The 14,264-nt window shown below is 38.6% G+C and overlaps 1 protein-coding gene across 1 annotated transcript in view; it reads left to right on the forward strand.

Moving 5' to 3' along the window:
* Nucleotides 1-5,811, forward strand: part of tmem132e (transmembrane protein 132E) — a 155,617-nt gene extending 149,806 nt beyond the window's left edge. Inside the window, exon 9 of the mRNA XM_088012438.1 lies at nt 452-5,811. Coding sequence (XP_087868564.1) covers nt 452-1,522 — 1,071 coding nt within the window. The 3' untranslated portion in view covers nt 1,523-5,811. The remainder of the gene's footprint in view (nt 1-451) is intronic.
* The last annotated feature ends 8,453 nt before the right edge of the window (nt 5,812-14,264 follow it).

A 14,264-nucleotide genomic window follows, 5' to 3' on the forward strand; every position in this document is an offset into this window, starting at 1 on the left:
TCCTACTTAGAAAATAAAAGAAACCATAAAGAGAATGCCTGTAAATAGTTTTGTGCTCATTCACCCTTCAGAGGATCGCAGTGGTAGGGAAAATCTAACTGAATTTATTCACTGAGATCGCAAATGGAAACATTCAAAGAACCGATACTAGCTAATTTAGCAGTTACTAATGAGATAACGGTTTGTTAAATGTCTTCACATTTACAATGTGGGTTGGGCCATCTTATGGTCATCTGTTTATTGTCCTCTAATGCTATTATGACCAAATTTAAACATGCTTTAAATAACCCATAGACCTTTTCTTACTTGTTCAACGAAGCATAATAGGTCATCTTTAGCACTTGTAATTAAATGGAACAGAGAAACTTGCATTCATATGAAATCCTGCAAAGGGTCAAAACTTATTTTTGTTGAAACTAAAAATGTAATCTGTCTCTCTTCTCCCTGACAGGAGGCCAGTTTGTCTGTCTGGATGCTGTTCAGTGACAACACCGCCGCCCCCCTGATTTACTTTGATCCCAAAGACTACAACCTCAATGCCTCTACTCTGGATGACAAAGTTGTGTCAGTATCCCAGGAGCCGCAGCAACGGTGGCCTGTGGTGGTAGCAGAAGGCGAGGGATCAGGAGAAATGGTGCGTGTAGAGATGACCATCTGCGAAGCCTGCCAGAAGACCAAACGCAAAAGCGTCATTGCATCTGCTGCAGTTTATGTCAAGGTCCGCTTTGGCCCCGAGGAAGACTCGGAGGAAGAAACGACCACAGAGGGCGAGATTGAGCTGGCATCTGTCACCAGGCGGACAATCATTGATCCCAACATCAGTGGAAGAATTTATGATACCTCTAATGAGCAGCCTGCCAGTGTTCCCATTGATTACACTAATTTCCCCACCATTAGCAACCAAGAGCGGCCGACTGAGAGTGATGAAGAGGAAGGGGACGATTTTGTACATTCACCACGCAACATGACTGATCTTGAGATTGGCATGTATGCTCTACTAGGTGTCTTCTGCTTGGCTATATTGGTGTTTCTAATCAACTGCATTGTTTTTGTGCTTAAATACCGCCATAAGCGCATCCCGCCTGAAGGCCAGGCCAACATGGACCATTCTCACCACTGGGTGTTCCTTGGAAACGGCCAGCCGCTCAGGGCCCAATGCGACCTGTCTCCACAGCAGGTGGAAAGTCCCAGCAACCCTTTGGAGGGGGTACAAACTTGCTGCCATGGGGACCACCACAGTAGTGGCAGTTCCCAGACCAGCGTTCATAGTCAGGTCCATGGAAGGGGTGACGGCAGCTCTGGCGGTTCAACGAAGGATAACGGCGAGGAGGCCAGTTCACCCACCTCCAAACGCAAGAGAGTCAAGTTTACCACCTTTACCACCCTCCCCACAGAAGAGCTGCCCTATAACTCCATCCCCATAGCAGACGAAGAGGACATTCAGTGGGTTTGCCAGGATATGGGCTTTAAAGACCCAGAGGAACTCCATGATTACATGCGCAGAATAAAAGAAATAGCCTAAGATTGGAGGTGCATTGTGAAAGCTCTGCTCTCGACTTTCTAAAGAGACGGTTCCTTTCTATTTTTCCCTTTTTTTCAAGCAAGTGAAAGATGGTTTTTCACAAACTTTATGGCCAACAATGGTTGTTCTGGTTAGGGTTTGTTCCATGTAGTTTGCACAGTGCTGTAATCTCATACACCCTCACACAGGAGAGAATGCAAGAAGCCAAAGACTCGACCAGAGGATCTCAGTCACAAGAGACGTCTGTAAATCTTGGCTATAGGAAACATGTTTCACTTGGAAGCTGAGCCATGGAGACATATGAGAGCTGCTCCAGCTCCAGTTTTTCAGGATTTGACTTTTACAAAATCCTGACATGGACAGGAGTACAACAAGGGTTAATGTGTTTCAGTGGCTCAGCAGGACTCTGCAGTACTGTACCTACTCCAAACAAAGAGGCCTTTGATGAACAAGTAACTGTCAAAGACTCTAATTAAAACCTGTTTTAAAATAATTTTGTTTTTGCCAAAGTAGAGAAAGCATTCTTTTAATGGCAAAACCTTTGTTGTTGTCGGTGTAGCACATTCATGATTTGTACTCATCTTCATTACGTACATTTTCTACATTTAGTAGGTAGATGACAGCAGTGCCCTACTACAGTTCCTGGTGTTCCTGACAAATCTGATGCCTTATAAAAACGGTCACAGTTCACTTATATCAGTGCAGACACTGTTTTCTCACTGTTAGGAGGCTTGAGACGGCGTAGTACAGCATTAAAGTAAAACACTACAGCTATTCTCCAGCCTGAAGAGACGAGTGTTGCATGAAAAGGTAACCTAAGGCACAATCAGCCAACTTTTTCCAAATTTGTACATGTTTATAATGTAATTAAACAATCATTCATACACATTAATAAACTAATAAAATGTTGCCATGCTTTACTCGCATGTCATGTTGGGCTTACATACATACAGACATTCCTCTTTGTATATAATTCTGTCAAACTGGAGTTGCTTAAAATGTTGCAAGTTTCTTTCTCCAAGGAGGAGAAATGGGAATCTGGTTGAACTCTTGGGATCTTTATAATCTTGTGGTCAAAAGTTTCTCCACTGTACTGCTGTGACAGATGTAGATTTTTATTGCTCTGGAATCTCATTTGACTGTTCGATGTGGGAATTTGCTATGCATAAGTTTGAACAGATCAATATTTTTGATGATTTATTTCCCTTTTCAAGTTTTGCAAGCCTAAAGCTTCTGAGAATGTAGGAAACAGAAATACACCAGTTGAGCTGTGTTTGAATCGCCTAGTCATTCACTCTTAAGTCATACATATTGTAGCAAAGTTTAACTTTCTCACCCATTAGCGTTTCTGTACCACCAGGAAGCTAAAGATAACACAAAAAATATATCAGGATTTTTCGACTTGTTAATAATGTCCAAAGATGTTTATTGTCTCAAGTTCAAAATGCTCAAATTCTGTAAAGTTAAACTTGAAGTTTTTGTCAAAACCGCAAAATTTGCTGACCATCAGCTCAGATTTAAGTTAGCATTTTGAGGTTTTTATTGCAAATAACTGGGAATATCCTCCACAATTTTGAAGTGTTGTGGCAGTGAAGTAGAGTCTGTGCCGCCATCCACTGCTTGGTTCTCCAGTGAAAATGTTATTTTGACTGAGTGAACATTTCAAACACAGCTCTGAATACATTCAGACTGACTCTCCTTCTCTAAACTCCACAGAAATGTGAAACACCCTTAAAGAAGGTCACCGAATATATTATTGATTTTGTTTCATCATTTACATCACAGCCATTTCATGCTGTCCGATTCTTTTAGCCGCATCACGGTATATATGAATTCCATGTTTTATTAATAAGTTCCAATAAACTTGGAATAAATAAGCTAAAGCTTGCAAAGTTGCCCCAAACTAAACAATATGAGCAGGACCACAGCGTGTTAACGAACAGCGAGACAAGGAGGAAGAAAAGAAAACGTTGCTGCTGGCTGTGTGAAATGTGTGTGTGTGTGTATTTGTGAGGTTGTGTTCACTCTACAGACAAGCCAGAGCAGGGGAGATCAAGTCATCTATTTTAGTTGTGTTAATTGTTGCCTTTTTAAATGTACCTGACACTGAACATAAATATTAGTCGGAGAATTAAAGAACTTTAGAAACTGAGAGTTCAAACAGAATATCACCGTCCAGACAGATAGCTTTCATTTCAGACACCGTTTCTTTTTTTTAGAGATGACTTTTGAAGGTTAACATTTTTCCAGCTCTGATCTCACATGAAACATTTTCTACTAGGGACTAATGAGACAACCATGAGATCAAAAATTACTTTCTAGGATGGTTTCCTCTAATTCCCTACTCTGGATTTTAAGGGCTTTGATTTTTTTGATTTTTTTTTCCTTTTACCCAACTTACTGACTGATTCTGGCTTTGTCCCTTTTATAATCAGCATCATCTTACCTGCTTTTCATCCCCTATGTTCTTAAATTAGACACAATCCAGAGATATTATGCAAACACATGTTTCACAGGAGAAACTGAACTAGACATATTTAATTCTCTCAGCTTGTTATTTACTATTTGATTGTGTGGCAGTTAAATGGTGGAACTGTTTGCTAACAATGTAAATATTGGAACAAAACCGGCTTTAATTTAGCTTAACATTTACAACTATCAGTAAAATATTGCTTTAGCCCGTCCACATGTACATAGACTCACAGCTGATATTCATACATCCTGGATTGAGTTTACTGTACTTGCTTTACTGCATGTCCTCTTTATGTTCTGTGTGAGAAAAATGAGTGAGTTGTAAAACTGTTTTGATTGCAAGGTGAAACATTACTTTTGGGTGTCTAAAGGTGCGTTTCGACTGTAGACTTTTTTTCTAGAATCTACGTTCTCTCGACATTTTCCCTAAGGGAAAGTTTCAAGAGAAGTTTAGCAGCAGAAAACAGCCCTGGTGGTCAGGTAGGATTTTTAAGATCACACCGAACATTCAAGGTGGGTTTACAGTCTCTGGTTTTAGTCTTGGTTCTCTCAGTAATCTTTATTACAGCAGCTCATAACTTCATTTAATTCGTTGTGGAATTATTAGTGTTTGTCGTCATGCAGAATATAACGTTTCATAGATATTACATTTTAAAACATCAGAAAAATGTAAGTGGAAAAGAGCAATTGTAAAACACTTTAAATTAATCATGGACTACTTTTCTGTTGTTGAGGGATTTTACTTGTGTTTTGGCCTTTGCCTTTTTCTGTATCAGCTGCCAAAGTCGCAGGTAAATAAGGCCGTCTGTAGCCTCTCCATTACAAATGTGCACAAAACTTAGTCGATATTCCACTAATGTCGACAAAAACAACATTTTGCAGTTGCAACACTTCCATTAAATAAGAAACACAATTAAAATCACACATGAATACGTTTGTTCATGCGGTGTCATTAAAAAAAACGTACTGCTCCATGTTCCTCCGACTAACTACTTCCTGTCGTTTTCTCCTTCATGGTTTCTTCTTCAGAAGAAACCATGAAAACTGTAAAACTCCGATTTCTAATAACAGCAAGAATTTATTTTTCTTTTCGACATCTACCGTTAGAATTCATTTTAAAAAGTCGCACAATTTTATGAACTTTGGTTTTACTTATATTTTAGAGTGTAAATGCTGTAGAAGACCAAGAGGTTCGGGGCTGAAGTAAACCTGAAAGATTATAACAGATACCTACAGTAATTACAGTCGAAACGCATCTAAAGTTTGCTTACTGTTCAACCAGCATGAACTTCATTTGTCAGTTTCAGTTCAGATTGTTTCTGTTTTTACTTTAAATCTCAGGATGAATGTAGACGACCCAAACAAACCTGGCAGTTCTCTGTTAAATGTGACTATGAGCCCAAACTGGTGACCGTTGAAACACAAAGTAGAAAATATCAAACGGCTTCTTAAATCTGAATTTCCCTGACTTGTTCGTGCATTAAATATTCAACAGTTAGATTTTTTCCTCTTCATGCATTTTGTCTTTTTTTTTTTGTATCTTGTTCCTGATTTTGTGTTTTCTTCAAGCTGCTAACAGAGACTCCGTACAGTATGTAAATGAGAATTTTGAATTGTATTCCCCACCTTCACGACCACACAGTGAACTGTGCACGACATTCACGGCTCCAGTTTTCCTGGACCAAGTTACCACCACACTGACTATAATATTGTAATGTACAGAGCACTGTTAAATTTCCTGTATCCTGCTGAAAACAGACCCTTGTATTTTCCTGTTAAATGTAAAGTACTAAAGAGAATCCAATACATAAGTGAAACTGTGTCTGTCTGACTTTCTAAATAGTGCAAAACACCCACAAAGGCGAGGTAAGCGTTGCTGCTGATTTTTGTGTTGGTTTTCTGTTGGAACAGTGGAGTAAGTAGCCTCTTGTGAGACCAATTTGTCCGTTTTTCTCTGCCTGGTTTGATCATATCCAGGCTGACATCCTGCTGGTTTTTGAAGTGCATATATCATTGCTTTCCGCCCCTCGCTGTGCACAGTTTGAGGACCATCCAACAGTTCCTGCAGCAGTGGGAAGACGCCACAGGTGACACTCTGATGGACAAAATCCACAGTCAGAGGTGTGTACTTTAACTCTGGGGTGTTTGGTCCTCCTGGTCACTTCATTAGGTCCCTTACATTAAAGAAAATTAGTGATTTATTTGAAAAATAACAAAAATATTTGCCCTGTGTAAACGTACCAAATTCAGAAAATTCTATATTTCCAGTTGATGGTATAAGAGAAATAATTTAAAAAGCACAAAAATGTTTAGACATTCTCTGATTTAATGTTCCCTTAGACCTCATCTAAGCTTTAAAGATAAAATTAGACTTGCAAAGTTATACTTCTATAGCTTTATAATATATTTGTAAAGCCCATGTGAAAACGATTGATTCTTCTAAAAAAATTGAGCGCACCTACATAGATACTTTGCTTTCTGTGCTTTTGTTAATGCAGTTTTGGGGATCAAAGATTACTGAGATGCTACACAAAATAATTATAAATTATACTGTTCCAGTGAAAATGCAAGATCAGCTGTACAGTAGTCGTATCACATTTTTTGCCATGTCTTGCTGTTGTTTTTGGAGAGCAGAAACGGATGACAGCATCTGGATGGAAATGCTAGAAAACTCTAAACAGAGTTAGATATCTAAAGAGACACTTGTGAGCAAAAATCTTGATTTCATCCCCTATTTGTCAATATTCTACTGTGAGACTTTCTTACCTTTTCAACAAGGTTTTAGTATTTCTTCTCCCTTTCTGAGAATGTTCTCATGTAGACTTTTCAACTTCAGTCCATATTAAGGTGAATATTTCCCTGTTTACATCCTCTTATCTCTGATTTATGAATTTTTCAGGCATTCTACCCAAAGAAATTAATCAATAAACTGAACGTGTGCATTGATATGAACTGGTTTAAGAATGCAAAGCAGACATACGACTTGGTAAAACTCGATAATCTTTGTCCTTCTCAAGAGATTTCAGGTGTATTGAAGGTGATCAGCTGAAGGATGAGCTGGACTGAATTTTAGGCCTGACTTTTCTTCTGTCCTTCATCCTGTTTTTCACCTTTACTCGTGTTTTTTTTTTTTTTGGCCTACTGCCCAACATGCTGTCACTAAGACAGAAGAATTAGAAGGTAAATAAGCAAACAGGAGGAAAACCGGACCAGTGTGAGGATTTAGAAAAAGTTCTTTCTCCTTTGAGGAAGATTATGAAGAAATGAAGTGTACTGTACTGTCAGGGTCAGAGGTTTTATTAGATTTTTTACTGTATTGAGTTGTTGTTTTTTTTACTGTTAATCTTCTCATCTAAAGGGGAAACTTTGGTATTTGTAGCTGCATTGATTCTTTTGGTGCAGCAAATTGTTTCTTCATTTTTTTTTATTTTCCTTTTCTAGGTAAGGCTGCATGGAGTTTCAGAATTAAAGCTAAACATGCACCAATATTTTATTTTTCTACAGTTTAGGACAGTATCTGTTAAAATTAAATGAAGTTCTATGCAGATACATGTTATTTTTTCCACTAAAATATGCAGCTTATCTATCTTCTGTCACTTGCTGTAGTTATACTGTATGTAGTTTTTAAAAGTTTAGCAGCACATAAATCCTTGAGGGCTGATAATGATGGAGAATTTATTTAATTTCATTTCTTTAAAGCAACAAAAGGGTTCTCAACACTAAGTTTTCTGTCTTTTATTGAAGTCTGAAAACTAATCTGCAGTTCTTCAGAAGATGGAATAAATAACATGGTTCAACGTGTTTTTTTGTTGTTGTTGTTTTTGTCAAAGTTTATGCAAAGATTTAGACGTTCCAGTAGAAATCCTTTTAAAATGAACCTCAGGGAGACTTGGCAGACAAACAGGTGAAATAATTTCTCCAATCAGATTCACTCTTCAGTGACAGCCGCCGCTGATAATGAAGCTCTCCTCTGGTAAGTCTGTTAAACTTTGTTCAACTTTTTTTCTGCACTTAAACAACTAAACTCACCATCATATAAAAACCATACATTCTCCTTATAGTTTTATTGACATCAGGGTTAAGCATCCAAATATAAAAATGACAATTATTGCTGGTGTCAGACATTAAAGCGACTTTATTTTAATCTCTAGACATAAACCTTACTGTGTTTCTTTTGCTTTGTATAGTTTGAAGGTTGATTTCTATTGTACAACACTTTGTGATTTTATGTCTGTGAAAAGTGCTTTCTAAACAAACTAGTATTTGTTTTAAATCCTAAAATGAAGGCGTTGTGTATCAATTCCGATTTTACATGGAGCCCAGAGCTTACATGATCTAAATGTTTAAGTTTAGCTGTCGAGAGTTTCCCTTCTTAAAATGTTACCTGAATGAAGTTTGGAAAAACACAAGAGGATGGAGAATTGAAAAATAAAATCAGCAATCAGTGCAGTGCTTCCTAAAGGTTGGGAAGGGCTTTTATTTTGCCCAAAACAAGCCTGTTATCCAAAATGGAGTTTTATCAGATTTTTAGAGGTTGTAAGATTTTTCTTTTGTCTTTGGCAAAAAACCACCAGTTATTTCTCCTGCTAGCGCTAGATGCACATGTTTGGTTGTACTTACCCAGAATGCCCTGTGCTGTAATTTGCTTCCTACTCCAGTTCACTTGACATTCAAACCACACCAAAGTTCACTTCAACCAAACCAAGACCTAGGTTTGTAGGAGGACCAAAGTTTCCTCCTTTTTATTTTGGGTCCACATTAGAGTTTGATTATGCATTCACACCTCCCCAAACAAACTGGACTTTCTGGACAAACAAACTGGAGTTTGGTTAAAGCAAACTGAAAAGGGTTGGTGTGAATGCACCCTTAATTTTCAAATCCAACAACAATGTGGATAACTACATTTCTAAATTCTTTTTGCTGCCGTACAAAGTTGTTTGTGTTATTTTTCGAATGTGTGCAGCTGCTGTTGAAGGTTGTGGATAGATTTTCTGTCATGCATTTTAAACGCAGTATGGAGGAAATTCAAGATGAAATGCATTTGGATCCTCTCAGCAGCTCTGATACTGCACACTGGATAATTACCATTATTTTCATAGCTTTAAATGCATTACAAATGGCAGCTGATGTTCAGTGAGAACTCCCGAAACTTCATGTCATCCTGCTGCTTTGCTGTCTGCATAAATTCATCTCTTTTTCTTTTCTTTTTTTTGTTTTGTTTTTTCACCCTCCTGGACTAGAAGGAATGTCTTTTATTCTGCAGCAAAATAGCCTTGTCAAAAAGGACAGCAAAAGCATTATTCATCATGTTGAGGAAGACAGCTTTTTAAAGTTTCATCGAGGCTCAAGGTAGGCCTTTGTCAGCATGTTGTACTCCCAGCTGTTCCATGTTTGAGCCTTGGAAGCTGAAGGAAAGACGAGCTTAACTTTGGGAAGGATTCTAGCGATAAGTCATCCCCAGAGACAGTCATGTGTCCTCAAGGTACATGAGTCTAGTCCTGGATAAGCTAGTGGAGGGTTGCTCCAACCCAATCCTGCAACTTTTAGATGCATCTCTTCTCCAACACACCTGAATCAGATGAATGGCTCATTATGAGGCCAAACTTGATGGCAAGCTGAAGAAGTAATTCAGACATTTGGTTATGGTGTTGCATAGTAATTAAACCTATAAAGCAGATCTGAAGGACTAGGACTGGAGACTCCTGATCTGTTGCAATACACTGAGTAGCATTCATGTGATTGTCTGATTCTGTTTCTTTTACAAAGCAACTGGTTTTCTGAAATTTTGAGCGTTTCATCTGAACAGCTCACAGCTGAGACAGAGTAATTAGGAATAGATATCCTGAATCCCACCTGATGCCCAGTCCTTAGAGGAAGCAATAAAGGCCCAGGATTAGATGGAGGATTTAGCCATCAATACGGCTTTTAAAAGAAGGGCAAAGGTCAGAGTTGAGATGTTCCTCCTTTGAACTGAGACTAGAGAGCAGAGGAGAGTTTAAACATCTGGTCAGAATATATTTGTGCGTCTTCTAGGTTTGAGGTTTGCAATGGGCTAATGGACATTCTTAGCATTTTTGTTGGCAACACCACAAAGATTTTCATTATCGAGTGAGGACAATGGTAGAGGCAGATGACTGGTTCTTTGAAACCAGATTAAAGAACCACCAGGCCTTCCCTTCAACTTAGCTTACATTCACAGAACAGGCAAAAGTGACTCTGAGCCAATATTCTTGCCAATCTGTGACCCATGTCAGACTTGTTCATGGAAGTCTGTACTGTCCAGTTCTGATCTATTCACCCACCAAAACATCTGATTTGTACTTCCATATGTGGAATTGGATACATATTTATTTGTTTTCAAAGTGTCTTCGGTCTGAATAGCCATGTTGCATTTTATCCAACTTTTGATGTGAGACTTGGATCATCATTCTGCACCAGCTGAAGTCGGACACAATAAATCTGGACATAAACAATGGCTGAAAATTAGGCCCACCACTCTTGGATCCGACTTCGCGTCCAGACAGACTTCTCTATAGACTTTTCAGTCAATGCTCCGCAAAAGGCCGTTGATGGTAGTTGTGCTGTATTTTGTTAGATTCCTTCATCTCCTTGTCAACTATCTTAATATAGATGGCGTAGATTATTACATCCTTTAAACGGAGCACTACTGTGTGATGACAAGGTTCTTCTTTTTTGCATGCATGGAGTCAGAAGCTGTTCACACAGAAATCTGACTTCAGTTGCTTTTAATTGGTAGCATGAACAGCCACACACACACACACACACACACAAAATCTGATTAGAGCAATAATTTGGAGTATCAAGACCTGCTGTGTGAACATAGCCGTTCCCCTTTCCTCTGACCAGGGAGCGGGAAATGTTAAGACACAACCAGTTTGTCAGTGTTTTGACTGTTAAGCCAAAGGAACTGGTGCTAAGCGAGCACTAGCAGCACCTTAGCACTGAAAATGCAGGAGAAACTCCAATCAGGTGATATTTGAAAAATGTTGGCAACCAAATTTGTTTTTGTAGTCCTTAAGTTAGCAACCAGTCGAACTGTGAAAGATCAGAGGAATTCCTCTGGTGTCGTTTAAAGCTCCTGCTAGCATTGATTGAATAAATAGATGTTCTTTTTAATAGCTTAGCAAAAGATGCTGTTTATTTATTTACAAACAATGTACAACATTTCATTCTATTTTTAAAAGAGCATGGTTCCAGCTTTTAGCAAAAAAAGAAAAAAGTGCTAATTTCCACCTGCTGTCCCTGGAATCAAGATGGATATGAGATGAAGAACACTCAAATATTGTTTACAAAATTATAAAAAGGTAATTTAATTGTATCTTAAAATCACCTTGTGTTACTTATTAAAATAAAGATGTCAAAGAAAAAACAGTTTGTGTTAAACATTTTCCACAAATCTAGCAGCCAAATGATTCAGTCTTGGACTTTGAACCCCATTCCAGAGCTCTTCGCCTACATCTTCTGTCAGGCTATCATGTTTTTCTCAGAGACCAAATCTTTACTCCTTCTAAACTTTTCACAAATGGTTAAAAACTGCAATCCTTCCAAGATAAATTGTGATCATCATCCAGGAGCCACACATGACAGAGCAGGTTTGGGCTGGATTTTGAGGTGATCAGGAAGCAAAATCCAAAAGTGGTTCTAGTCTGATATCATGCTTACTTCATAGCTCAGCCGAATGTGGATAAAGTAACGCTAAGAATTCAGAAATATGTTCTCGGCAGCCACAGCAGCGAGTAATTGGATGCAAATGTAGCTTTCAGACAGTGAAAATGTGTTCTTAGTGCGTTTCCACCTTCACAGCAGGCAGGGAGAGTCGGTGCGCTTTGAAGTCTGGGCTCAGCTCATGATGTGTTCAGGTCATGTTGGAAGCCATCGCAAGCTTCATCATGAATGTCATGAATTTGTAAAACTCCCATCATAACCAGCAAGTATCCCACTAACGCTAACAGTTCTTTGAATAATGATAAAATAAGTTGCTTTCATCATTAATCTTGTGTATATAAAGTAGTTTTCATTATCATAACTTGTCTTGTGCATATTCAATATACAAACAGACTAGAGTGTTTTAAATTATTTTTAGAGCTTCTCCAGCTTGCAGCAACCAATCAGAGTCCCTCGTCGCAGCAGTAACCTCCGTTAAATAGCTGGGAAATCGTGGATTTACAACCTCAGTGGGAGTAGAAATCTTGTCTGGTTCCGTCCACAGTGAGTTCTCCGCAAGGCGCTGATGTGCTCAGGGCTTTCTTCATGCACCTGTAATACGATTTGACCTTAAAAAGGAAATGTAAAGATAGAATAAAAGCTTTTAGCTATAAGAAGCAAACTTTTATCATTTTTGTTTTTCCGCATGAAAGCTCACTGCGATGAGTTTATGAATATTCAATCAGTTGGGGAAGTTGTTTATATCTTTATTTCCTCAACCATCGCAAGTCCCTCTAAACATCGTCTAGTAGTTATCTATTGTTGCCAGCCTTGAACTGAAGGTAATTGTATTATGTTTGAAAAGTGCAGAATCAGGTGATCATGGGGCTCTTTTATTCGTCAAGAAGCTGTTTAATGCTTTGTTGTACAAAGCAAAGACGACTCAGGCATATCTTAGCTAATTAAAACGCTATACGCTCGTCCAAAAACCGTCATAAAATGACACGCAGGTATAAAACCTATGAGCTGCTTTAATTGAAAGCTTTTCCAATTAGGAAAAAAATCCTCCTTACATTTTTATGTTCAGAACATTCTCTTAAAGACCTGCGATGATCTTTTGTAAACGTTCCTCTGTAATTTTATCTTCACAAAGAAGCCGGCAGACCCGTCAATGCCAGCCTTATTAAGAAATCTAATCCAGTTCAACGAGACGGGTTTAGGTGACTGACATGGGATTATGTGCCACGTTTGGGGCATTTTCAGTTAAAACAAAGAACACAGCTCGTCTTTGGTGAAGGAGATTAATGCTATTGGATTAACAGAGGAAGGGTTGTAGAAATACAAGACGAGCGAGCCCGGCCTGTCTGTTAGGTATACCATCATGATTATTAAATATTTTATTTGATTTATACTCACATCTGACTATAGGAGGCCTACTAGACTTTAACTGAACTATCTGAACATAGGATGTCTTAGAAAAGTTTTTTACTTGAAATCTTGGAAAAAATTATGATTTCCCCTGAGAAGTTTAGTCTAGTTAGTATTTTGTGCTCAGGTAATTACATTTCTGTTTACAATGTAGCCTAAAAATGGTAGTAGAAATTAGTCTAATTTAAGTGATATATGTTGCAGTTATGTGGTTGTCATTAAATAACTGGACAAAGTGGATAGACAGTAGCAAATAATCCTAGTGGTAGAGAGATGGTTGGCTTGTAAAGTTGCAGTGAAAAAGGTAAAATTGCACAGCAATATTACAAAGTAACACGTTATGGACATCACTGCCTACAAATGCTTGCAAAGATGAACAAACAGTGTTTTTAGTAGTGTGGAAGTAGGAATGGTGTGGCATAAGTTGGTACAAAGTCTCAGAAGGAGGGCACTGCACTGAGCCAAGGGTCAGAGGGCAGAGGGGCTGAAAGATCAGAGTCCCATGGAGGACAGATGGGCAGATGGGAGGGACGCAGAGGTGGACCCAAAGGGTTCAGCAAGTTCTGTGAAATACGGAGGGCTGGGATTATGAAGGGCTTTGAATATTACAAGTAAAACTTTAAAGGGAACCTATTATGCAAAATTCCCATTTTGCACATATTTGTGCTTCACTTGAGAAACTACTGTTTCTTAAGCACTTAAAAACCAAATCCAAACATTTCTTCCACTAAACACATGGTTGATTTGGTTGTATTTACCCAGAATGCCCTGCACTGAAGTCCACTTCCTGTTTTTGTTTTTTTAGCAGTCTCTGGTTCACTTGGCGTTCACATCTGCATTCGAATAGCACCAGAGTTTACTTCAACCAAATCAGGATTGCAGGAATACCCGAGTTCAGTTTTTTGACCCACATCAGAGTTTGAGGCAAATGAACTAGAGTTTGATTACAGTGGACTGATCAGGGCTGGTGGGGATACATCCTTACAGGTGTAAATATTCTGTCCATTTTACATTTGGTGGCAATGAAATCCATCCATCCATTATCTATGCTTGCTTATACTTGCATGGGCAAGAGGCAATGTCCAGCTCGGACATGTCGCCAGTCCATCACAGTGCAACACTTTTATATTTTCAGCTGTGTGTGTGTGTGTGTGGGTGTGTGTGTGTGTGTGCGTGT

The sequence above is a fragment of the Poecilia mexicana genome, unplaced genomic scaffold (assembly GCF_051168715.1).
Source record: "Poecilia mexicana isolate PSO_F unplaced genomic scaffold, ASM5116871v1 scaffold_14, whole genome shotgun sequence".
NCBI lineage: Eukaryota > Metazoa > Chordata > Actinopteri > Cyprinodontiformes > Poeciliidae > Poecilia > Poecilia mexicana.